General features: G+C 43.2%; 2 protein-coding genes across 3 annotated transcripts in view; both read left to right on the top strand.

Moving 5' to 3' along the window:
- LOC309552449 (protein mono-ADP-ribosyltransferase TIPARP-like) overlaps positions 1–16610 on the top strand; it is a 51290-nt gene extending 34680 nt beyond the window's left edge. Inside the window, exons 3-6 of the mRNA XM_082253408.1 lie at positions 1457–1628; positions 7739–7926; positions 13542–13796; positions 16145–16610. Coding sequence (XP_082109534.1) covers positions 1457–1628; positions 7739–7926; positions 13542–13796; positions 16145–16595 — 1066 coding nt within the window. The 3' untranslated portion in view covers positions 16596–16610. The remainder of the gene's footprint in view (positions 1–1456; positions 1629–7738; positions 7927–13541; positions 13797–16144) is intronic.
- Positions 1–24980, top strand: part of CHD3 (chromodomain helicase DNA binding protein 3) — a 407921-nt gene that overhangs the window by 249662 nt on the left and 133279 nt on the right. The window lies entirely within an intron of this gene.

Genomic DNA, 24980 nt, shown 5'->3' with positions numbered 1-24980 from the left:
CAGCGAATAGCATAAAAGAAGCCCTGGCCCCTTATCCCATCATTCTCAGTAATATAGAATACCAGGGTGGGAGCCTATGCTGCCATGGATAGGCACCAGGAAAGGAAAATTACGGTAAATATGATACAATTTTCCGTTTTCCTGGTGCCTCCATGGCAGCATACAGGTGATAATTAACTAGCTCAGACGGGTGGGATAATGCTGAACTTAAAGTATTTTAATTGGTTATAGACATTGCCGCTTGGATTGCTCTCTTTCCAAACTCCACAGTTGTGAGAGCACCTGGATCGATATGGTAGTGTCTCAGGAATGTGTGGCGAGAAGACCAGGTGGCGGCCCTGCATACTGTTTCCAAGGAAACGTTAGCCCTTGCTGCCCAAGAAGCCGAGACTGCTCGAGTTGAGTGAGCGTTCACCCGCGCCGGAGGGACCATGTTCCTCGACTTGCAAGCTTTTTGAATCGATTTTACAACCCAAGAGGCTAACGTTCTGCTGGTTGCCTCTTTTCCTCGGTTTTTGCCGAAGGGAATCACCAAGAGAATTTCCTGAATGATCTAGTAGATTCCAGGCCCTTAGAACTCTAGAGAGGTCCAAGTCGTGACATGCCCCTGAATCTGTATCCAAAAATACCGGTAATGCCCAGGGTACCAGGAGATGACACAGGGTTGTGACTTTAGGCGTAAAACCACGCAGAGGGTGCAGTTCCACCCTGTCTGGGAAGAAAGAGATGTGATCCTCGCCTATTCCCAAGGCGTGTAGCTCCGAAATCCTTCTCCTTGAAGTAATGGCCAACAGGAACGTGGTCTTCAGGGTCAGGTTCCACAGTGACGTATCTTCTGAAGGGGAAAAAGGTTTATCCGATAAGGCTTGCAGAACCACCGACAGATCCCACTGAGGATATGGATGCCTTACCGGTGGCCTGATTTTCAGGACTCCCTTGAGAAATGTTATCACTAACGGGTCTTCTGCCCATCTCCTGTTGGTTGCGGCTGAAATGGCTGCTACTTGTACTTTTAACGAGCTTAGGCCTAGGTCGAGACCTGTTTGGAGGAAGTTGAGTATATCCGTTGTGGAGGGCGAGGCTGGATCTACCCCGCGCTACTCTTCACCAGTCAAGAAGGTATGAATGATGGGATAGGGGGCCAGGTCTTCTTTTATGCTATTCACTGGTCCTGAGGGAGGAGTCGAGGCGGAGCTCTATCACCTGTATGGTGCCATGGAGGCACCAGGAAATAAGGTATGTAATGAAAAGGGATTGGTTTTATCCAAACTTTTATTAGCACATTGAGGGAAGGGAATGGAACAACAGAAGGCAAAAAAGAAGCAGAATAAACTTCAGCTTTATAACTTATATACGATTATACGATTGGGATCACGTCTACTTTAATTTTCACTTTTATTCGATTTTTGTCTGATCTGCTCTCTTGTTAATCTCACATTGATCTTCTTTCTCTTAGCTTCTCTGGTTCTGAAATACCAATTGACCTCTCCACCATGACCGTCCAAAACAGCCTATTGTTTGACCGCATCCGACGTCTTTCTACCTCAGCCTGTCCCACCACAGAGTTCCACACTGATTACAAATATTACTATGAAGGAGAAGAGAACAAATGGGTGGAATATAATCCGGTAAGGCAGACTGGAAAATAAAATGGTCAGTCCACCTAAAACTGATGTTTCAGTGTTTTGTAGATGCTAGAGCAGTGGCGTCAACTGAAAAATGATAGGAAGCATCAAGTGCGGCCCCCGACACTTCCAGAGGGCCGCACAATAATGGCACATTTTCGCACCTCAACGTCCAAAATTTTGGACCCGCAGCATTTTCTGCAGTGTATCGCAATGTACACTGAAGAAGTTGAATCTGGTCGTAAAGGCTGACGTTTTTTTTTACCTTCATGCATTTTATGTACCTTCTGTGTTCAGCATCAACCCCAGACCCACCCAATATTTACCCGAGAACCATCTCTATCCAGCAATGTGCATAGAAGTACATTGTGCCAGCACGAGTGCCCCAAGAACAAGCCGGCTGCTATGGGGGCACTCATGCACGCTCACTCCGAAACTGGCTCTGTGTGTCCATAAGACACACAGAGAGTAGCTCTGCCCCACCCTCACTCCCTCCTCATTGGCTGATACACAGCAGCAGGCGCCAAAGGCTTCCACTACTGTAAATCATAGCCAGTAAGGAGGGAGTGGGGACGGGCAGAGCCGCTCTCTGTTTGTCTTCTGGACACCCAGAGCCTGTTCGGGAGTGAGCATGCATGAGTGCCCCCATAGCAAGCGGCTTGCTATTGGAGCACTCGTCAAGGTGCAAGGGCCAGGAGCGCCTGTGGGGGACCCAAAAATAGGAGGATCCGAGCTGCTCTGTGCAAAACCATTGCACAGAGCAGGTAAGCATTACATGTTTGTTATTTAAAAGAAAAAACAAACCCACAAGCCTTTAATATCACTTAAAGTACAATAACCCCCAGCACTGATGTCAGTGGATACATTAATAATAACCCCCAGCATTGGTGTCAGTGCATACAGTAATAATAACCCCCAGCACTGATGTTAGTGGATACAGTAATAATAACCCCCAGCACTGATGTCAGTGGATACAGTAATAATAACCCCCAGTATTGGTGTCAGTGGATACAGTAATAATAACCCCCAGTATTGGTGTCAGTGGATACAGTAATAATAACCCCCTAGCACTGATGTCAGTGGATACAGTAATAATAACCCCCAGCATTGGTGTCAGTGGATACAGTAATAATAACCCCCAGCATTGGTGTCAGTGGATACAGTAATAATAACCCCCAGCATTGGTGTTAGTGGATACAGTAATAATAACCCCCAGCATTGGTGTTAGTGGATACAGTAATAATAACCCCCAGCATTGGTGTCAGTGGATACAGTAATAATAACCCCCAGCATTGGTGTCAGTAGATACAGTAATAATACCCCCCAGCATTGATGTCAGTGAATACAGTAATAATAACCCCCAGCATCAATGTCAGTGGATACAATAATAATAACCCCCCAGCATTGGTGTCAATTGATACAGTAATAATAACCCCCAGTATTGGTGTCAGTGGAAACAGTAATAATAACCCCCAGCATTGGTGTCAGTGGATACAGTAATAATAACCCCCAGCATTGGTGTCAGTGGATACAGTAATAATAACCCCCAGCATTGGTGTCAGTGGATACAGTAATAATAACCCCCAGCATTGGTGTCAGTGGATACAGTAATAATAACCCCCAGCATTGGTGTCAGTGGATACAGTAATAATAACCCCCAGCATTGGTGTCAGTGGATACAGTAATAATAACCCCCAGCATTGGTGTCAGTGGATACAGTAATAATAACCCCCAGCATTGATGTCAGTGGATACAGTAATAATAACCCCCAGGATTGGTGTCAGTGGATACAGTAATAATAACCCCCAGCACTGATGTTAGTGGATACAGTCATAATAACCTCCAGCATTGGTGTCAGTTGATACAGTAATAATAATCCCCAGAATTGGTGTCAGTGGATACATTATTAATAACCTCCAGCATTGGTGTCAGTGGATGCAGTAATAATAACCCCCAGCACTGATGTCAGTGCATACAGTAATAATAACCCTCAACATTGGTGTCAGTGGATACAGTAATAATAACCCTCAGCATTGGTGTCAGTGGATACAGTAATAATAACCCCCAGCATTGGTATCAGTTGATGCAGTAATAATAACCCCCAGCACTGATGTCAGTGCATACAGTAATAATAACCCTCAACATTGGTGTCAGTGGATACAGTAATAATAACCCTCAGCATTGGTGTCAGTGGATACAGTAATAATAACCCTCAGCATTGGTGTCAGTGGATACAGTAATAATAACCCCCAGCATTGGTGTCAGTGGATACAGTAATAATAACCCTCAGCATTGGTGTCAGTGGATACAGTAATAATAACCCCCAGCATTGATGTTAGTGGATACAGTAATAATAACCCCCAGCATTGGTGTCAGTGGATACAGTAATAATAACCCCCAGCATTGATGTCAGTGGATACAGTAATAGCCCCCAGCATTGATGTCAGTGGATACAGTAATAATAACCCCCAGCACTGGTGTCAGTGGATGCAGTAATAATAACCTTGGTGGTCACCGCAGTCAACCCTCCCAATCCCCCTATATTTTTGGTCATGGTGGTGAAAATGTCAACCCCCCCCTGTATTGGTGATAATAACAGTGAAAGTGTTAACCCTTCCATCATCCCTGTATTTGTGGTCAAGACAGTAATATTTACCCACCAGTACTTTGGTGATCATGGCAGGGAAAGTCAAGGTGGAGGGACCAGAAGCGCCTGTGGGGGGATCCAAGAAGAGGAGGATCCGAGCTGCTCTGTGCAAAACCATTGCACAGAGCAGGTAAGTATAACATGTTTGTTATTTAAAAAAAAAAAATAACCCACAAGCCTTTAATATCACTTTAAGTATAATAACCAGTGGAATCTATACAGTACTAATAACCCCCAGCATTGGTGTCAGTGGATACAGCAATAATAACCCCCAGCACTGATGTCAGTGGATACAGCAATAATAACCCCCAGCATTGGTGTCAGTGGATACAGTAATAATAACCCCCAGCATTGGTGTCAGTGGATACAGCAATAATAACCCCCAGCACTGATGTCAGTGGATACAGCAATAATAACCCCCAGCATTGGTGTCAGTGGATACAGTAAAAATACCCCCCCCCAGCACTGATGTCAGTGGATACAGTAATAATAACCCCCAGCATTGGTGTCAGTGGATGCAGTAATAATAACCCCCCAGCATTGGTGTCAGTGGATACAGTAATAATAACCCCCAGCATTGGTGTCAGTGGATACAGTAATAATAACCCCCAACACTGATGTTAGTGGATACAGTAATAATAACCCCCTAGCACTGATGTCAGTGTATACAGTAATAATAACCCCCAGCATTGGTGTCAGTGGATACAGTAATAATAGCCCCCCAGAATTGGTGTCAGTGGATACAGTAATAATAGCCCCCAGCATTGGTGTCAGTGGATGCAGTAATAATAACCCCCAGCATTGGTGTCAGTGGATACAGTAATAATAACCCCGAGCATTGGTGTCAGTGGATACAGTAATAATAACCCCCAGCACTGATGTTAGTGGATACAGTAATAATAACCCCCCAGCACTGATGTCAGTGTATACAGTAATAATAACCCCCAGCATTGGTGTCAGTGGATACAGTAATAATAGCCCCCCAGCATTGGTGTCAGTGGATACAGTAATAATAGCCCCCAGCATTTGTGTCAGTGGATACAGTAATAATAGCCCCCCAGCATTGGTGTTAGTGGATACAGTAATAATAGCCCCCAGCATTGGTGTCAGTGGATGCAGTAATAATAACCCCCAGTATTGGTGTCAGTGGCCACAATAATAACCCCCAAAATTGATGTCAGTACTAATAAAATTACCAAACATTGGTGGTCAGTGGCAGTAAAAGGTAACCCCCCCCCCCCCACATTGGTGGTCACCACAGTTAACCCTCCCAATCCCCCTATATTTTTGGTCATGGCGGTGAAAATGTTAACCCCCCCCCCCCCCTGTATTGGTGATCATAACAGGGAAAGTGTTGACCCTTCCATCATCCCTGTTTTTGTGGTCAAGACAGTAATATTTACCCACCTGTACTTTGGGGATCATGGCAGGGAAAGTTACCCACCCATGTTGATGGTAATGGCAGTGAAAGTGTTGACCCCGCCTCTCTTCCCCCTATTATGGTGGTCATGGTAATTAAAGGGTTACCTCCTCCATTCCCTCCCCATATTGGTGGTCATGGCACTGAAAGTTTTAACCCCCAGCCCCCATCTGTGTATTGGTGGTCATGGCAGTAAAAGTGTTAACCCCCACCCCACCATTTCTGTATTGGTGGCCATGGCAGTGAAAGTGTTAGCTCCCACCCCATTGATGATCAGTGAGCCATCCCATGCTCCCATGCCACCATCTCTCCCTCTCCCCAGACTGGGGCTTTACCCAGCTTCATATGCATTGCTGTATTGTTGTGGGATGCACTTCATCAGCACCCCCAGAACTGGGACCAAGCTGTCCCAGCTATAGCTCACAGTCAACTTTTCATGATGGGAAGCCGGTAACAATAGGCTCCCGATGATGTCAGCACTTTGCAGCCAATTACAGTCCTGCATGATCAGAAGCCCCTGCGACCGGCCTCAATTAAAGGCCCACAATATTTTAAAACTTTCTTTTAATGGGTTTACAAGTGTACCCTGTTGCTGCCTGCGTGACACATATGTGCAGCAGAAAAAAGGGCGGGCCTTATTGTCCACACGTTACTGGGTGGCTGATGTTTCTGTGCCTGAGAATGCCGTTACTGTGTGCTCCCAACACAGAGACCGAGCTGTCAAAGACAGCCGATGGTCCCCACTAACGATTAGTAGCCAGCGGGACGCCCCCCTAACCATATAACAACTGTGACAGCCAATTACAGTGGTCACATGACAGCCAATCCTTCCTGCCCCCGGGTGTTCAGAACCTTCTAAAGCAGTGATGGCAAACCTTGGCACCCCAGGTGTTTTGCAACTACATTTCCCATGATGCTCAACTACACTGCAGAGTGCATGAGCATCATGGGAAATGTAGTTCCAAAACATCTGGGGTGCCAAGGTTAGACATCACTGTTCTAAAGGACAACCGACAACCGACTCCGACTTTTCGGCCGAAAAAAATCTGGTGTGCAGACTATAAAAGTTTTGTTGGCCGTCAACACAACGGCCGATTTTTGTGCAGTCAGTACAGATTTCGACAGGGAAAAATCTAATGAGCAAGACTGGGCATGCTCAGAGAAGAAAGAACACAAAGAAAGTAAACCAGCACAAGACATCACTTCTGAAGTAGATTTTTGTTGGGTGAGAAAATTTGTGTGCAGTCTAGGCACATTCCAACCAACAGACACCACTCTGGACAAAAGAGGGACGATCGGTCGGCCGATAATCGTTGCGTGTGTACGGGGCTTTAGACTGAGATGCCATTAAAGTTCATGTGTGTCCCAATACTTTTCACAATATAGTGTATAACTGACTGAGCCAGATAAGGGAGAAGAGGGCTATTTCCCACTGCTAATGCCTTGTACACACGCAACGATTATCGGCCGACCGATCGTCCGACTTTTGTCCAGAGTGGTGTTTTGTTGGTTGGAATGTGCCTAGACTGCACACTATTTTTCTCGCCCGACAAAATTCTACTTCAGAAGTGATGTCATGTGCTGGTTTACTTTCCGTGTGTTTTTTCTTCTCTGAGCATGCCCAGTTTTGCTCATCAGATTTTTGTCTGCCGAAATCTGTACTGACTGACGGAAAATCGGCCGTTGTGCTGACGGCCAACAAAAATTTTATAGCCTGCACACCAGATTTTATTCGGCCGAAAAGTCGGAGTCGGTTGTCGGAAGCATCATACTAACAAGCCGAAAATCGGCAGATCGGACGTTGGCCAAAAATTCTCGGGCAATTTTCGACGCGTGTGTACGGAGCTTAAGCCTCCAAAAAGCAGATGCTTGGTACAGCAAATCTTGAAATAAGAAATGCAACTGGTAAAAAAAATAAATATTAATAAAGATTATATTAAACTAAACAAATAAATGAATGAAAAGCTAATTTAAATATTGTGAAAATAGAGGATTACTGGGTTTTGGTTGAGCAGCTTTTCTTTTCTTTTTACTGTTTCCATGCAGGACTTTGTGAAATGCATAGAAGAAGGCTTAAGGGAGCATCAAGAAGAGGTCCTATGCAAAAATGGCCAGTTTAGTTATTCCCTTCACCTGGTCAACATGGTGCAAACTAACCTGGATACCGAAACCAAGAGGAGAATGAGGAAACGGCCAGTCTTCAAATCTCCCATTCTAATGTTTCATAAGCTGCGGTAAGAGGAACAGACATGATGTCGGAGACTTGAGTAAAAGACTTAGGCCCCTTTCACACAGGCGGACCGTTCAGATCCGCCTGTCCGCTTTTTTGGCGGATCTGAACGGTCCCCCCATGCATCTCTATGGGGGATCGGATGTCAGCGGAGACATGTCCGCTGACACCCGATCCGATCCGTCAAATCTGGACGGATAGAAACCCTATTTTCCATCCGTCCAGCGGATCGGATCGGATGGGATCGGGTGAGAACGGACTGACGGTCCGTTCCCATCCGATTTCCCCCATAGAGATGCATGGGGAACTGTCAGCTGTGTCTCCGCACACAGCGCGGAGACACAGCTGTCCTCCTGCTGCTCAGCGGGGGATCGGCGGCTCGATCCCTCGCTGAGAAAAACGGACTCCGTCCAACGGACGGAGTGTGTGAAAGGAGCCTTATGGGCTATACACACTATAAGATTTTCTGAAGACTTTTTCCTTTAGATTTACCAAAACCATATAATATGAGGTCAAACCTAAACACTTTCAATTTGTATGCAATCTGGCAGGCCCTTGCACTACATAGAAAAGGTAAATCTGAAGGAAATCTAACCACAAAAGTTGGATAGTGTGTATCCAGCTTAAGGCCTTGTTTACACTTGTGGCATTGGACACTCTTTTTAAACCACTTCAGCTCCGGGAAGGTTTTACCTCCTAATGACCAGGCCATTTTTTTGCGATTCGTCAATGCGTTACTTTAACTAAAAATTGTGCAGTCATGCAACGCTGTACCCAAAAAAATAAAAATAAAATTGATGTCTTTTTTTTTCCCCACAAATAGAGCTTTCTTTTGGTGGTATTTGATCACCTCTGCGGTTTTTAGATTTTGCGCTATAGACAAAAAAAGAGCGACAATTTTGCCATATTTTTTATTTTCTGCTATAACATTCTCAATAAAATTTTATTTAAAAAAATCAAATTTTTTTATTAGTTTAGGCTAATTTGCATTCTGCTACATATTTTTGGTAAAATAAATCCCAAAAAGCGTATTTCAATTGGTTTGAGGCAAACGTTACAAACTACGGGATCGATTTTTGGACTTTTTATTTATTTTTTTGTTTTTATTAGTAATGGCGGTGATCAGCGATTTTTACTGGGACTGCGACATTGCGGCGGACAGATCGGACCCCAAACTGACATTTTTGACACTTTTTTGGGACCAGTGACATTGCTACAGTAATCAGCAGTGGCGGCCCGTCCATTGGGGGCGCAGGGGTGCCGTCCCCCCTATCCATGCATCAGGGCCCGTAATCTACATGCAGGGCGCCGGACGCATAGATTCCAATGGGGTTTTTTTTTTTTTAAAGCAAGTGATTAGAGCCAGAGGCTCTAATAGGCTTCAAAAAAGGGTGGACCCGGGCGCAGAAAAATGAGCCCTTAACTCACCCAGTTGTGTGACAATAGCGAATGAATATTCGCTATTGACACACTGATTCTCTTCCCGGCCAATCAGGAAGCGGGTCCTGGCCGAAAGGAGAAGGCTCGCTATTGGCCAAGAAGGGGGGAGGAGACGGCCGCTGAGAAGGGACATGAAGGAGCCTGAGGGGGAAGCCGCTGCCTGTCATTCCGGAGGAACAAGGTAAGTAAACTGGCTTGCTGGCGGGTTGGCAGGGAAGAGATGTGGTAGTGCAGACTGGATTGATATGGGGGGGCAGGTCCGTCTGCTGCCCCCCCCCCCCCCAACTGATGATGTCCTTTTTTTCCCCACAAATTGAGCTTTCTTTTGGTGGTATTTGATCACCTGTGCGATTTTTATTTTTTGCGCTATTAACAAAAAAAGAGCGACAATTTTGAAAAAAAACCCAAAAACAATATTTTTCCCATTCTGCTATATAACATTCTCAAAAAAAAATTTTAAAAATCTAAATTTTTTAGCATTTTAGGCCAATTTGTTTTCAGCTACATATTTTTGGTAAAAAAAAATTGCAACAAGCGTATTTTGATTGGTTTGCGCAAAAGTTATCGTGTCTCCTAACTATGGAAATTATGTCATTTAGGGGTCCGATTATATTGTTTTTTACTAGTAATGGCGTCGATTTGCGATTTTTTGCGGGACTGCGACATTGTGGCGGACAGATCGGACCCCTAACTGACATTTTTGACACTTTTTGGGGTACCCTAGCTTCCCGTGCACGACCGACGTAGACCTACGTTGGTTCGCGCAACGGAGCCATCCTGCCGCAGTAAATCTGCGGCGAGTGGTCAAGAAATAATTAATAAGTGCAAAAAAATACTTGTTGATCCTGCCCGACATCTTGTCAGCTGATACCCTTCTGTACTGACCGTTATCAGCTACAATGTACTCCGCTATCTCTGAGGACTACAGAACCACACCCCTCTGTTAGGATGAAGATGAGAGGGGCAGAGTCCATAGTCTTGTCCTGTATCTGTTGCCCTGATACAGTACAGTGAATGAGCTTTGTCATTCTAAGACGGGAAGTGTGTAACTGGCAATATCACAAGGTGAAAAAAAAGGAAGAAAAGCTTAAAACACAGAAAACAAAAGTAGCCTCCACATCCAAGGACAAATAATATTATTATTATGCAGGATTTATATAGCGCCAACAGTTTGCGCAGCGCTTTACAACATGAGGGCAGACAGTACAGTTACAATACAATTAAATACAGGAGGAATCAGAGGGCCCGGCTCCCAAGAGCTTACAATCTAGGAGGGAGGATCAAGTGATACAAAAGGTAATAACTGTGGAAGAGGGTTTTCAGGGATCGTCTAAAATCAAACAGTGTAGGAGATAGTCGGACTGATTGGAGAGTTCCATAGGATGGGATAGGCTCGGGAAAACTCCTTGAGGCGAGCATGAGAGGAGGTGAAAAGGGAACTAGGGAGTAGGAGGTCTTGAGAGGAAAGAAGAGAACGAGTAGGTTGGTATTTTGAGACTAGGTTAGTGATGTAGCTCGGGGCCCGGTGGTGGATGGCTTTATAAGTTGTTGGTATTTTGAATTGAATTCGTTGGGTGAGCGGAAACCAGTGGAGAGATTGACAGAGAGTTGTAGCATACACTGGGCAGTTGGTAAGGCGGATAAGCTTGGCAGCAGCATTCATGATAGACTGAAGGGTGGATAGCCCGTAATCCTGTGAGGAGGGAGTTGCAGTAGTCGAGGCGAGAGATGACCAGGGAGTGAACTAGAAGCTTTGTGGTGTCATTAGCCACTTACCGCATACTAAGGTATATTTATGTCGGCAGACTTTGCGGTAGTATACCGGGATGATGCCCCTAGCTAGAGGCACCATCCCGGTACCGTGGTTTAGAGCCAACGGTCGGCTTTCCGTCGGTAATGACCGATGCGGCTCGGGAGCCGCTCGATCGTTACCCAGGTGAGCGGGAGGGGATGTCCCTCCCCCTCCCGCCGCCTTCCGTGACTTTGCTCGGGGCTCCCGTCCCACCGGGAGCCCCGAGCACCCAGCCGGCACGTCCGCCGGCTGGATGGAGTCCCGATCAAATCCGGAAACGGCTTCGATCGGGTCTCCGATGACGTAACACGGAGGCGGCGTCCATGACGTCACTTCCGGTTACTGTGCTGCAAAAGGCGGCAAATTTAAAAAACGGCTGTATGCAAAAATGCAGTTTTCGGCGTTTTGCATACATGGAAGTGTAGTGGAGGGGTTTGGGGTCTTTTAGACCCTCGATCCCTCCATAAAGAGTACCTGTCACTACATATTGGTGTCACAAAGGATGTTTACATTGCTTGTGACAGCAATAAAAGTGATCAGATTTTTTTTTTTTTAAAACCTGTAATAAAGTTAAATAAAATAAAATAAATAGGAAAAAAAAAAAAACATTTTAGCCGCCCCCGTCACCGTTAGATTGCGCACAAAAAAATATGTATACGGAAGTCGAGCCGCGAATGAAATCGCTGTTCAAACCACACATGTGAGCGATCGCCAGAGCGTATGCAATAATTAAAAAAAAAGAGCTACACTCTAACTCTAAACTGGTAACCGTTAAATAAATTTAAAGCGTCGCCTATTGAGATCTCTATTGACCGTAGTTTGACCCATCCCACGGGGGGGCGCAATTTTAAACCGTAACATGTTGGGTATTTATTTACTCGGCGTGACATCATCTTTGACAATATACAAAAAAAATGGGCTAACTTTACTGTTTAGTATTTTTTAAATGCAGTGAAATGTGATTTTTCAAAATTTTTCCCAAAAAATGGCGTTTTAAAGACCGCTGCGCAAATACCGCGCGACAAAAAATATTGCAATAACCGACATTTTATTCTCCAGAGTCTTTGCTAAACAAATATATATAATGTTTGGGGGTTCTAAGTTGTTTTCTAGGAAAAAATACAGATTTTAACTTGTAAACAAAAAGTGTCCGAAATAGGGCTGGGGCTTAAGTGGTTAGCTAGGAAGGGGCATATTTTGGAGATGTTGCAGAGGTTGAGGTGGCAAGATTTGGACAGTGATTGGACAAGGGGGGAATAAGCTGCAATATCTTACATTTTTGTTTTTGGGTTTAGATACACCCACTGTATTGTACAGTTGACCATTGTCTCCATTACGGAAGTGATGAAAATTCCAACTTTTGTGTTGTCACGAGAAAAGGAGGTGAGGAGATTCTTCCAATGGTCACCTGTTCTGGTGACAGCTGTCTAAAAGGGGGTTTACCACCCACATCGAAGAGATCTGCTCTTAATTCCTGCTGTCTCAATGGGACAGGTCAAGGGGGGAAATCGACGGGACACAGCAAAATTAAAATCTGATCATAACCATTTCCTACTTGGGGTATGGGAAATGAATATGTCCACACACACCTACACAGGTTGAACTGGATGGACTATTGTTTTTATTCAACCTTAACTACTATTAATGAGTAAGTGTAGCTCTGAAATAAATCAGAGCTCACGCCAAAGTGAGAAAAAATGAGGGCTGGGGATCAAGGAGTGGGACTTTCAGGGTACCAGATAAAAATTGAGTATTTACCAAAAGGTGTAAAAATATCAAAACTTTATTAATGATACATAGATAAAATCATCCACTGAACATTGAGTGGAATGAAAGGATTGGGGTAACATAGAACAAACAAAAGACAATTTAATGGATATATCACATGATCGTAAACAATAGTGCTACCAAGACCATCATATATTCAAATACGGGTGGTTGATCCGGTGAATGTTCCAGGTCTAGTCCACTAGGAGCTGCCCAACATGTTTCGCCGGAGGCTTCTTCAGGGGCATTTAAGCTATTACACATGTGGTCATATTGCTATGTCAGAATATAAACAGAAAAAAATAGAAAATGCAAAAATTAATTACATATTGTCAATGCAGGCAGTATTGGATTGAGTAGGCACCAAACCATGCAGAACCATAGGAGAGAAGCATGCTTCTGAAGAAGCCTCCGGCGAAACATGTTGGGCAGCTCCTAGTGGACTAGACCCGGTAGATTAGAAAAGATTATTGATTTGGTTTAAATTGACAATAGGATGATGGAGCCAAGCAAGCTTTAAAGCTTTTTTGGTTTCTACAAAATGACCAGCTGAACAAAGAAGAAAGTTGGTATTTCCATGTCTTGTGTGACTCAGCATGTTTTTTATTGTTATTTTATAGAGACTTATCTCATTCACTCTGTCCCCGGAATCCACTGGAAATGTTTAGAAGCCACTCTGATAATGGCAGTGATTACCCCAAGACCTGGATTATTACTAATTCAAACTTTATCTACGAAAAGAGCCTTGTAACCTGTACAGATAGGGAGTACATGTACATCTATACCTACTTCCACAAGACAATGGCAGAATCCAAGTACGTCATCCTGGAGGTCTTCCGAATACAGAACTACTTCCAGTGGATAAAATACTCACAGTATGTCCATCTTATAATTATATATCAGTCTGTGAACATGCTTGGTTACTATACAAGGGGAACTATTAGGGTTTTAGGACAATTATAGTTTCTTTTTTAAGGTTTGAGTACTGTTTGAGTATAATCACCTCAAGCACAATGGAAGTTTTTTAAGGTTCAAATGTTTTTAAAATTATGTTTTTATATAAGGGATTTACTGAAGGTAATGCAAAAGTGGGTATAACTTTTTTTTCTTAATTTATATAGGTCATTACAATAAAATATATTGGTAGAGTAACTCTTCCTCTAAAGCAGCCTTTCTCAACCATTTCAACACAGAGGAACCCTTGAAATAAATTTCTGGTCTCGGGGAACCCCTGCTAAAAATTAAAAATCTACAAATGACAGTAGCTGCAGGTACGCGACCGACGTAGGTCTACGTCGGTTCGCGCAGGAGGGCCGCACTGCCACAGTAAAAAGGCGGCGGGCAGTCCGGAAGAGGTTAAAATAAATTTCTGGTCTCGGGGAACCCCTGATAAAAATTAAAAATCTACAACTCATGACACATTAGTGTGACAGTCAGTGGAAGAATGCTCCTTACTCTTGTCATCATTGGGAAGAATTATCCCTTTACAGATAGCTAAAAGGAACAATGGTGTCATTGGGAACTTATCTGAGAGGCAGAAAGTGCCCATTACTCAAGGAACCCCTAGCAACCTCGGTAGGAACCCTGATTGAGAAACCCTGCTCTAAAGTAACTCTTCTTCCTTCTCTTTTTTTATTGCAGGTAAATAATGAATGCCAAGCAGAAGCAATAAGCCGCCATTGAGTTTTTGAGAAAGGAAGGGTGCAGGCTGCCCGACATCCGCAAACGGCTACAGAATGTTTACAGTGATGACACAATTGAGAAGAGAGATATCTTCTCATTGGTGACTTTTGTCAATGGTGTCATCTCTGCACATTCTGTAACCTTATGTCGATGTTGAGCAGCCTGCACTCCTCCTTTGTCAAGAACTCAGAGACAGCATGTTGCTTCTGCTTGAAATCCATCATTTACCTTCAATGAAAAAGAACAAGATGAGTTACTATAGAGGAAAAGATACTCTATCAACATGTAAAATTTGAACGTCATATTTAAGTAAATAAAAAAAATATGCCAATTTTTGCATTACGTTTGGTACAGCTCTCCTGTAGATCTATATGTTTTTTACTATACATTTCTTGAATTGAAAAAACTACACAGGGACTCCAGAGCACGTGGGGTTATCGATCGAAGCATTATAGCAGAAGTGATTTCCCTTTTTGGACAACCTGTCTCTTCTCACTCTTTCGCGTTGTTTATGGTGCACATTTAACACTTTAATACCATGTATATCCATAGATTATAGTTTTCACACTGTAGGTACCGTAGTACGTTTGACTACACAATTTTCTGTTTAGGAAATTTATCTTCACTTTAAGTCTAGGTGTTAGAACAGAAAGCGATAAAAAAAACTCCCCACTTATTGTTTACTTGATGGGTGTCAGTAGAGTGCCAGACGCCACCAAAGCACAGTTTCTGGTAGAATTAAGAAGATCATGAACCTCTCTCCAGATTTTATTGATATGTTCAGATTGGGGAGATTTCCTTCACTTCCTGTCTTACCACCATAAACAACACTTACATAAAAATGTTGGCACTAATTAACTCCACAGCATCTACCAAAAACTAGCAAAGAAAGGTGCCTCTGAGTGTAGACTGTATGATAAATTTTAATGGCAATAAATATAAAACTCACATTAAAGTTCGTGAGAGGGAGCATGTAGGGTGATGAAATGCCCAAGAAGGACATCTGGAGGAGTACGGGCAATGATGCCCATGCTGGTGCCGGCCGCATCCAGCAGGAACAGAGAGGAAGATCCTGAGACGGCACCAGCACGGGCATCATTGCCCTTACTCCTCCAGACATCCATCTTGGGCATTTCATCACCCTACATGCTCCCTCTCACGAAATTTAATGTGAGTTTTATATTTATTGCCATACAGTCTACACTCAAAGGCGCCTTTCTTTGCTTGTTTTCTTTACATGTTTGGGGAAACAGCTTCTATCCTCCCTCCCATCCGAAGGGCAGCCCTGAACAGTGGACCTTCACCTTCCTCTATATAGACTTTACATGGGCTTGAAAAAGGTTTGCACCTTCAGTGCAGTTTCACGCATAGATGCACATGAGTTAGCGCTTAACCATTTACATGTTTTTTGTTGTCACGGTTCTACCAAAAACTAAAATGTAGTTTTTGGGTAGAGCTGTGAGTAGTTTCCTTAGAGAATACATTGATCATAACATTAATTAATGCAAACAATCTTATATGCTTATTTTTTATTTTTCAGGAAAAAAAGATTCATGCAAAGCAGGCTTAGTGAAACCAAAGATGGTTGCTTGGAGCGCTACCTGTTCCACGGCACAAAATCAAACCACACAGAGGCCATTTTCAATCAGAACTTCGATCCACGTGTATCAGGCAAGAATGGAACCGCTTATGGTAAAGGGAGCTACTTTGCCAGGGATGCCAGTTACTCTCATGATTATGCTCCCGCCTCCCCCGAAGGTCACCACTTTATGTTTCTTGCTAAGGTATTGGTGGGACGTACAACATTGGGTAATAACTCGTACACCAGACCGCCACCAGTAAATGAAGAGTGTGCTTCAAGCCTTCTCTTCGACTCTTGCGTTAACAAAGCTAAAGACCCAACAATATTCATTATTTTTGACAATGACCAGTTCTACCCATATTTTATCATTAAATACCAGAAGTTGCATGATGTAGTCCTTCTGGATTAAAGAAGACATTAACATGAATACACTCAAACATGGTGATTTACGGGACTCGACTCATCAATTTTAATGGTAGAGCTAGGGAAATGTGTGCAGTTTGTTGTCTTGTCCGAGAAAGACTGGTTCTTACCTTCCATGGATGAGCTGTAGTACAAGTAAAAACCTAAAGTATTGTCTGAAAATAGTTGTTAGAGGAAGTTTAGAAAATCACCAGCACTATTTGTAACTCATTATTTGTCACAATGACCAGGGGTACTAATATTTTATTGTCTAATATCTAAAAGTGCAAGACGTGTTTTTTTTTTTTTATAATAAAGGCCTCAATGTAATTACTTATTTTCTTTCCATTTACACATTGTAGTTTACGGCTCATCAACCTTTACGAAAGAGCTACGGAAATGTGTAAAGTTTGAGGTAATATCTGAGACAGACTGATTATTAGAGCAGGTACGGCCTTGGTGCTCATGGAACTGAATTGGCACCCAGGGAGGTATTCCATAAATTTCTCAGCCCACTTTATTTCAGAGAAGAGTTTCGACTTCCAAATAGCAAGAGGAAAAATGAGCCCATGGGACTTTTTAGGGTTGCGCCTAGCAAAAAAGTTAATACAACTTTCCATAAAAGTCTAAATCTATATTTCGATAATCAAGTTAAAAATTTACATAATGAACAATACATATGTCTTAACTTAAAAACATTTCCTTAGGGCTGCTGACGACCCCTTTTTATGCCACTTTTCAACTGTTGCTTGTACTGCATGTTCTTACACAGCCCTTTATCTACTTCAGTCCTGTCTTCTTGGGTCCCCCTGTGCGCTCTGGCCCACCCGACCTTCAGCTCCCCGACTTAGCGTGTCCTTGGGTGCCCCTCTATGCCATTGCCTTATCTGTGAACAATCCTATGGATCTTGTTACACCCTAGATTCCTATGTTGGTTTATATACTGGATATACCCCCCCCCCCCATTCCACCTCATCCTTTTATATATTTTTCTACCCATTTTTACTTTTTATATTTTTACCTTTTTCCCTCATGGTGTGCCACCCACCAACATCAGAGAGCGCCATGTAATCATTGACTTTATGCTTATATACTGGATTTGACTATCTCCTGAACATTGTTTCAAGAAATGCGTTGAGATTTAGTCCAAACGGTACTTACCTGCTTATCTCTGCAATATTGCTTATATTTGAAAATATACATCAACGTTTATATGTACCCTTTACAAATAAAAATTATATCATGACTTACACTATATTAGCAAAAGTTTTGGAATGCCTGCCTTTATACACACATGAACCTTAATGGCTTCCCAGTCTTAGTCCATAGGGTTCAATATTGAGTTGGTCCACCCTTTGCAGCTATAACAGCTTCAACTCCTCTGGGAAAGTTGTCCACAAGGTTTAGGAGTGTGTCTATGGGAATGTTTGAACATTCTTCCAGAAGCGCATTTGTGAGGTCAGGCACTGATGTTGGGCAAGAAGGCCTGGTTCGCAGTATCTGCTCTAATTCATTCCAAAAGTGTTTATCCGGTTGGGTTTAGGACTCTGTGCAGGCCAGTCAAGTTCCTCCACCCCAAACTTGCTTATCCATGTTTTTTGAACCTTGCTTTGTGCACTGGCCCAAATCTTTTGGTGGAGGGGGGATTATGGTGTGGGGTTGTTTTTCAGGGGTTGGGTTTGGCCCCTTAGTTCCAGTGAAGGGAACTCTTAAGACATCAGCATACCAAGACATTTCAGACAATTTCATGCTCACAAATTTGTGGGAATAGTTTAGGGATGGCCCCTTCTTGTTCCAACATGACTTATCGTCCATATCAGTGACTGACCTCACAAATCCATTTCTGGAAGAATGGTCAAACATTCCCATAGACACTCCTAAACCTTGTGGGCAGCCTTCCCAGAAGAGTTAAAGCTATTATAGGTGTAAAGGGTGGGCCAACCTAATATTGAACCCTACGGACTAAGACTGGGATGCCATTAAAGTTCATGTGTGTGTAAAGGCAGGCGTCCCAATACTTTTGGTAATATAATGTATGTATTGTTCATTGTGTCAATTTGTTAAATTGAATATTGAATAAAAGATGTAGAATTTTATGTAAAGGGGTATTAACTTTTTTTCTTGGACAATTGCGCAAGAGGAGCGGGGGACAAGTTCTTAAAGCGGAACTTCCCCTTTTGGGTAGAGTTCCGCTTTAAGAGTTTCGACTTCACACAGGTCTGAGCTTTTCTTTGAAAGTTAAAGAGCTGAATATCATTGAACAAAGCTCCTTCCCCTCTATAAGTTATTGGAAAGACTTAATTCTTTCTTTGAAAACCTAAAGAAAGATATTTAAAGGGTAACTCCACTTTTGTGGGAAAAAAACAGCAAACAAAATAAAAAAAATAATATAGCGTATACAATTGCAAAACAAGTCATAATGTAATTGAATGTTATTAAACATTACCTTTCCTTTTCAATCTGCAGTGCTGTTATTTTCTGTAAAATGCAATATGGCAGCCTGGAGATGTTCTGCACACAGGATGGTATACAGAATGCCCTCCAAAAACATAATTTTCTCCTTGTGTGATTGGCTCACTGATTTTCCCAGAAGTCTACACTAAGATACAAGTCCGATTTTGAGCATCCCCTGGAACAAAAATGTCATTTTTTGGAGATTCTCCCAATAGGAAATCACATCTGGGGATGTAGACCTTGCAATTTGCCTCATTAGAGCCCTGCAGGTGCAGCAGCTTGTTGATAATTTGGAATTCACTCTCATTGGACTCACTTTGCACATGGACACAGACAAACACACAGTGATTTCTTTATAATAACAAAAGTTAAGGAATCTGCAACGTTTGTCAAAATCCTTGTAATGTACACAGATCACCCAGAGGGGAATGTTTTTTCTCAACAAAAGTGGAGTTACTCTTTAAAGCTGTGTTCCAGCCTCCCCTCTCCCCCTCCAGAAATTAAAAGTCAGCAGCTACACATACTGTACACATACTGTAGCTGCTGACTTTTAATATTAGGACACTTACCTGTCCTGGAGTCCAGCGATGTCTGGGGGGAAGGAGCAAATGAGCGGAAGTTCCATTTTTGGGTGGAACTCCGCTTTAAGTAGTTTCAGAAAAACAAAAACAGGTGAATAGAGTTTAAAATTTTAAAGGGAATTGTGGTGCTTGTTCTGAAGAATCAAAATTCATTCATCACTACTGCTGAGGTGACACCGCTGTTTCATGGTGAAGCCTTGCAGGATCCTGTGTCACCTCTTTGTCTCCAGCAGCAGCTAACCATTCAATAGCGAATGAATATTCGCTTTTGTCACACGGATCCTCCTCCTGGCCAATCAGGAAGCGGTTCCTGAGACCTGTTTCCCGATTGGCCGAAAGGAGAAGCCATGCCATTGGCCAAGGAGGAGGAGGAGGGAGGAGACGCAGGAGGCTGAGGAGAAGCCGCTGCCGCCTCTGCTACCTGCCTGCCCTCCACATGTTCACTGTAAGTGAGCCGGCGACCGCGGGAGGGGGTATGGTGTGCAGGCCGGTGTGGTCCAGGGCAGGGTGTGGTCCGTCTGCCGCCCCCCCCCCCCCCAGTCCATGGTGGAACACCAGCCTCCACTGGCCACAGATTTCCATTGTACACCATTACAACCTTCTAACTGCCAACTTCCTAAGGACCAATGAAATCATCAGTAAGGAGGATGTCAGTCGCCTGCATATCATCCTTGTTTGACCCTCCCCTGCCTCTCTCCATCAGCTTTGGGGTCTTAAAACTGAGGGAGGAGAGAAACATTGAAATACTAGTCAGTACCAATTTGCAAAAGTGTATTTGCTTTGGAAGAATAATCACCTCTAACGTTGGTGTCCAACATGTGTGGATGTTGCTGCAGTATGTAAAACTATCAGAATAGTTTTTACATTTTAGAATGAGGTGCCTCAAGACTGTCCATAATTTTGGAGGGTGCCTCAAGATTGTCCATCATTTTAAAGGGTGCCTTGAATGAAAAAAATGTGGAGAAACATTGTGCTAAACTGCTTAAACCAACTTCTTCTTGGATTGTTCTACGTTTGTGGTCATATAAGAGGTCAACTCCTCCCAGGGATAAATTGTTTTTATTAGTTCTTGGTAGATTTACATTTTTATTGCTTTTGTTTAGGGGGTATAAAACATGACCTTTGTCATGCTGATCCCCCCCCATTTAATTTTGTTCACTTTATTTTGGCAGTACAGAGAATGCTAAACTGCTAAAACCAACTTCTTCTTGGATTGTTCTACGTTTGTGGTCATATGAGAGGTCAACCCCTTTCCTCCCATGCCTGCTCTGCACATTTCTATCTGCCTCCAAAGGCGTTGTCTTTCAATTATGGCCAGGGCTGGGACATGGAGTGGCCAGGAGGGGTGGCTGCCCTAGGTGCAATGATTTATTGCAGGGATTTGGGCACCCTGACCCTAACCCTAAGGGAAGGAGGGGTGCAGTTTGGCATCTTTGCCCTGGGCACTGGGTGGCCTTGTCCCGTCACTGATTATGGCAGCTCCAGAAAACATTGAAAGAATTTGGGGAAGATACAGGGACACAAGGGGCATTATTCTAGCCACCTGACCCTTTTTCTCCCTATAATGCTCTACTATTACAGAGAATTTTTTATTTGGGGTACGTTTTGGTTCTAAATGTTTCGTGGGACATCAAAGTAGGCCGAGTCAGTTCTGGCCATTTTCAAGTAAGGGATTGTCAAAGGGCATGGGTAGCTGGGAAATGCCAATGCAATAAAAAAAAAAAACATTCCGTTCAACAGGGAGCAACGATTTTAATAATTCTTAAAGCAAATAAATCAAAAGAAAACAATATTCCTTTCATAATAATATGATTGGAGATTGCACTAAACCTGCCTTTGATGTGGTGCACCTGTAGTATATATAGACTGTACTGCAGCAAAACTGACATTTTGTGAATAGAAAATGCCCTTTGTGGTAATTGATATTTTGCTGCTAGCTTGTTTTTTTTTTTTTTTCTTTTTTTTGTGTCTTTTGTGACAGGAAGTCAGGTAAATCTGTGAGTGGTGTCACAGATGGGAGATACACTTCTGCTTGGTTTAGACATTTCACCAATTACTATAGGGTGTCGGCTGCAAAGGCAGCAGGAAGGTGTAAAGAAGTTGAAAACCATTCAGCTATTCAGAATGAGGAAATTAAGGCCTCTATAATTTGTCCAGAGGAAGTCCTATTGATTGCTGCCTCCTGACGCTGTGTGAGCTGGGGAGAGGAGGACAGTCAGATGTGTGCCTCCCGACGCTGTGTGAGCATGGGAGAAGGATTGCTGCCTCCTGACGCTGTGTGAGTAGAGGAGGACAGTCAGATGTGTGCCTCCCGACGCTGTGTGAGCATGGGAGAGGAATACCTGAGTCCTGAAGCGATGTGCGCTGAGGAGGGTAAAAAGTGTGAAGACTTCTCAAGGTGAGAAAATGAACTATTTCTATGTGAAGAGTGTGAAGAGAAAAACCAATGGATGTTTTCTATGTGAAAGGAAAGTCCAATGAACATGTGCTGTGTGAAGAGAAAAGGGACATTCTCTATGTGAAGAGATAATAAATGGTCTATTGATAGTCTGCTGTATGATCAGCCAAGTCTGCCACACAGTAGGTTGGGGACAGACTTCCTTAGGTAGGTTCCTGTGTGTGAGAAGGTAGCCGCCCACAGTGGCAAGGATTTATTTTGTGTTTTATTTTGTTTTGGATGTTTTTGACGCTTGCACTTGTGTGAAGAAAATTGCATGAATAAACCAAACTGTTGTTTGCAACCACTTCTCAGCTTTCTCCCTGTGTAACGAACCCCCCAAAGGGGTCATCCACACCCGCCACCGAGCTAATCAATCACACATTTGGTATAGGTATGCATTGGGCAGAAGCGGAGATCCCTGCAAAGAAGTGCATCTGTTCTATGAACTTTGTTTGGTGCATGAGATTGCACAATCTGTGTGTGCAGGAGAGAAGATCCTGAAAGAGAGAAAAACTACTTGTTTTAAAGAGACAGTGGTCTCAAAAATTTTGATGAACTTTGTCTGGTGCATGAGACTGCACAAACTGTGTGTGCAGGAAAGGAGATCCTGCAAGAGAGAGAAAAGCTACTTGCTTTAAAGAGACAGTGGTCTCAAATTTTTTTGCTGGACTGTGAAAAATTTATTGTGGAGTTATTGAAGATGGGGCGATCAAAGCGCCTGAAAGAAGCAAAGATAACTGAAATGAGAGACCGAATTCTATGGATGGAGGGGATGTTACCGCCTGAACGAGCCCCATCCATGCCTGAACAGAATCTGCTAAAGAGGAAGGTTGTTGTCCCTAGCAACACTGAGGCAAATGCGGATTTTCAGCGGAGCTTTGCAGCTCAACAAAAGGCTCACCAAGAGAGCATGGCAGGCTGGAAACAGAGACACCAGCAGCAAATGGAGGCCATCGGTTTGGAGGAAACCGAGTATGTGTGCAGGGCTGAGTTGGATGCCTTGAAACGGGAAATGGAAGAAAAGGAACAAGTCCTGGAGTTGCTTAGGAAGGAGCATAGAAACTTGCAGGCTCAGGTGTTACAGTGGGAAGAATCTGCTCTTCTTTTTTCCAAGTTACAAAAAGGTAGAGAGACTATAATGGAGAAAGATACCATCCTCATGGAAAAGGAAAATGAAATTCAGACTTTGAAGAAGCAAAGTATATGGGTGATATGTTGGAGTTGCGTAATCAGCTGAAAAAAAGTCTTCAGTCTTTGGAAGCTACAAAAATAGACCTGCAGGATGTGCAGGAACAGAATGTCGCTCTGAAAACGACATTGTCTCTCAGCTACAAGGAGAAAAGTGAGAGAGAGGCTAAATTACTGAGTACTGTTTATGAGCTCACCACTTTGAGCAATGTGGTAGATGAATTACGTACGGACTGTGAAAGTTGGAAAGAGGAAGCCCAACGTGTCCAGCAGCAGCTAAAGAAGAAAGAAGCCTGTGTGGCAGAATTACATTCTCATTCCCAGAAACTAGCCAATGAGGTGAAGGCTCTTATGCGGGGAAAAGGAGATTCTGAACACAAGAGAAAAAAAGTAGAGGCACAGCTGCAGGAATCGCAAGTCAAGGTGTCAGAAGGTGACCGATTGTGTGTTAAGCTGTTAGAGAAGGCAAACCAACTGCAGGTTGAGTTGGACAAAGTCACAAATCAGTTTTCCCAAGCAGACAGCAAATCTAGAGAAATTGCCAAAGATTTCTCTATCTTGGAATCGCAGCTGCAAGACACGCAGGAAGTCTTACAGGAAGAGAGGTGTCAAAGGCTGAGTTTTAGCACAAAGCTCAAACAGATGGAAGATGAGAAAAATGGTGTCCTAGGACAATTAAAAGAGGAGGAGGAAGCAAAGAAAAACCTATCAGAGCAAGTCGCAACATTGCAGGCTCAGATAGCGGATATGAATAAACGCATGGAAGAAAGCGTTGGTTCATTAGAAAATGTTGAAAATGTGAAAAAGAAGTTGGATCAGATGCTTGGTGAGGAGAAGACTGTGTCTGCAAAATATGCAGAAGTACAAAACTGTGCAGAAGCGGAGGCGCGTGATAAAGAGAGCAAAGCCCTGTTCTTGGCTCGCTCCTTGGAGGAAGCTCTAGAGTGTAAGGTTGAGCTAGAAAGAGTTAACAAACAGCTGTGTACAGAAATGGAAGATTTGGTCAGCTCCAAGGATGATATTGGGAAAAGCGTTCAGGAGCTAGAAAAGTCTAAGCGAGCCTTAGAACAGCAAGTAGAAGAGATGAAGATTCAGTTGGAAGAACTTGAAGAGGAATTACAGGCAACAGAGGAACTTTCCCAAAGAGGGGATAGTGTGCCTGATGCAGTTTATAAAAGGATCAGTGTTTTGGGGTCTGTCCTGAGTGAGCCTCAGAAATGTGATGACATGTGGCTTGAATCACTCCTTTGGAATAAACAGTTCCTTCGAAAACTTCAAGCATTGGAAAATGTATCATTAGAGCTTCAGCAAACAAAGGAGCTGTGTAAGAAATGTGATGATTTCTCAGTTCAGGCTGAAAACCTAGTGGAGAAAACTAAGGCAAGTGATATAAAGCTTGGAAAAAAAAGCAAACACCACCTAGTGGAGAAAACTAAGGCTGTTGGTGAAAACGTGAAGCAAATTAATAAGTGCCTTTCCGGGAATATTTCCAAAATGGAACTGGTGAAAGACAGGTGGCAGAAGTTTGATCGTGATCTTGAGATACATTCCATGTGGAGTTCAGATAAAGAAAAGGAACTAGGTGACCTTGAGCGGTCAAATAGTTCAGCAGATATGCAATTCAACCAAATCAAGGAAATACTAAAGGAGCTACAAGGGAAAAGTAGTGCAATAGCAGAAAGTGCATTGAAGAAACCTGTAATGGACTGTGTTGTTGCCTTTGACCCAT

Source organism: Pelophylax lessonae (genome assembly GCF_965119305.1).
Source record: "Pelophylax lessonae genome assembly, chromosome: 4".
Taxonomy (NCBI): domain Eukaryota; kingdom Metazoa; phylum Chordata; class Amphibia; order Anura; family Ranidae; genus Pelophylax; species Pelophylax lessonae.
Note: the sequence above shows the minus strand (reverse complement) of the source record. Positions and strands in the feature narration are given on the sequence as shown.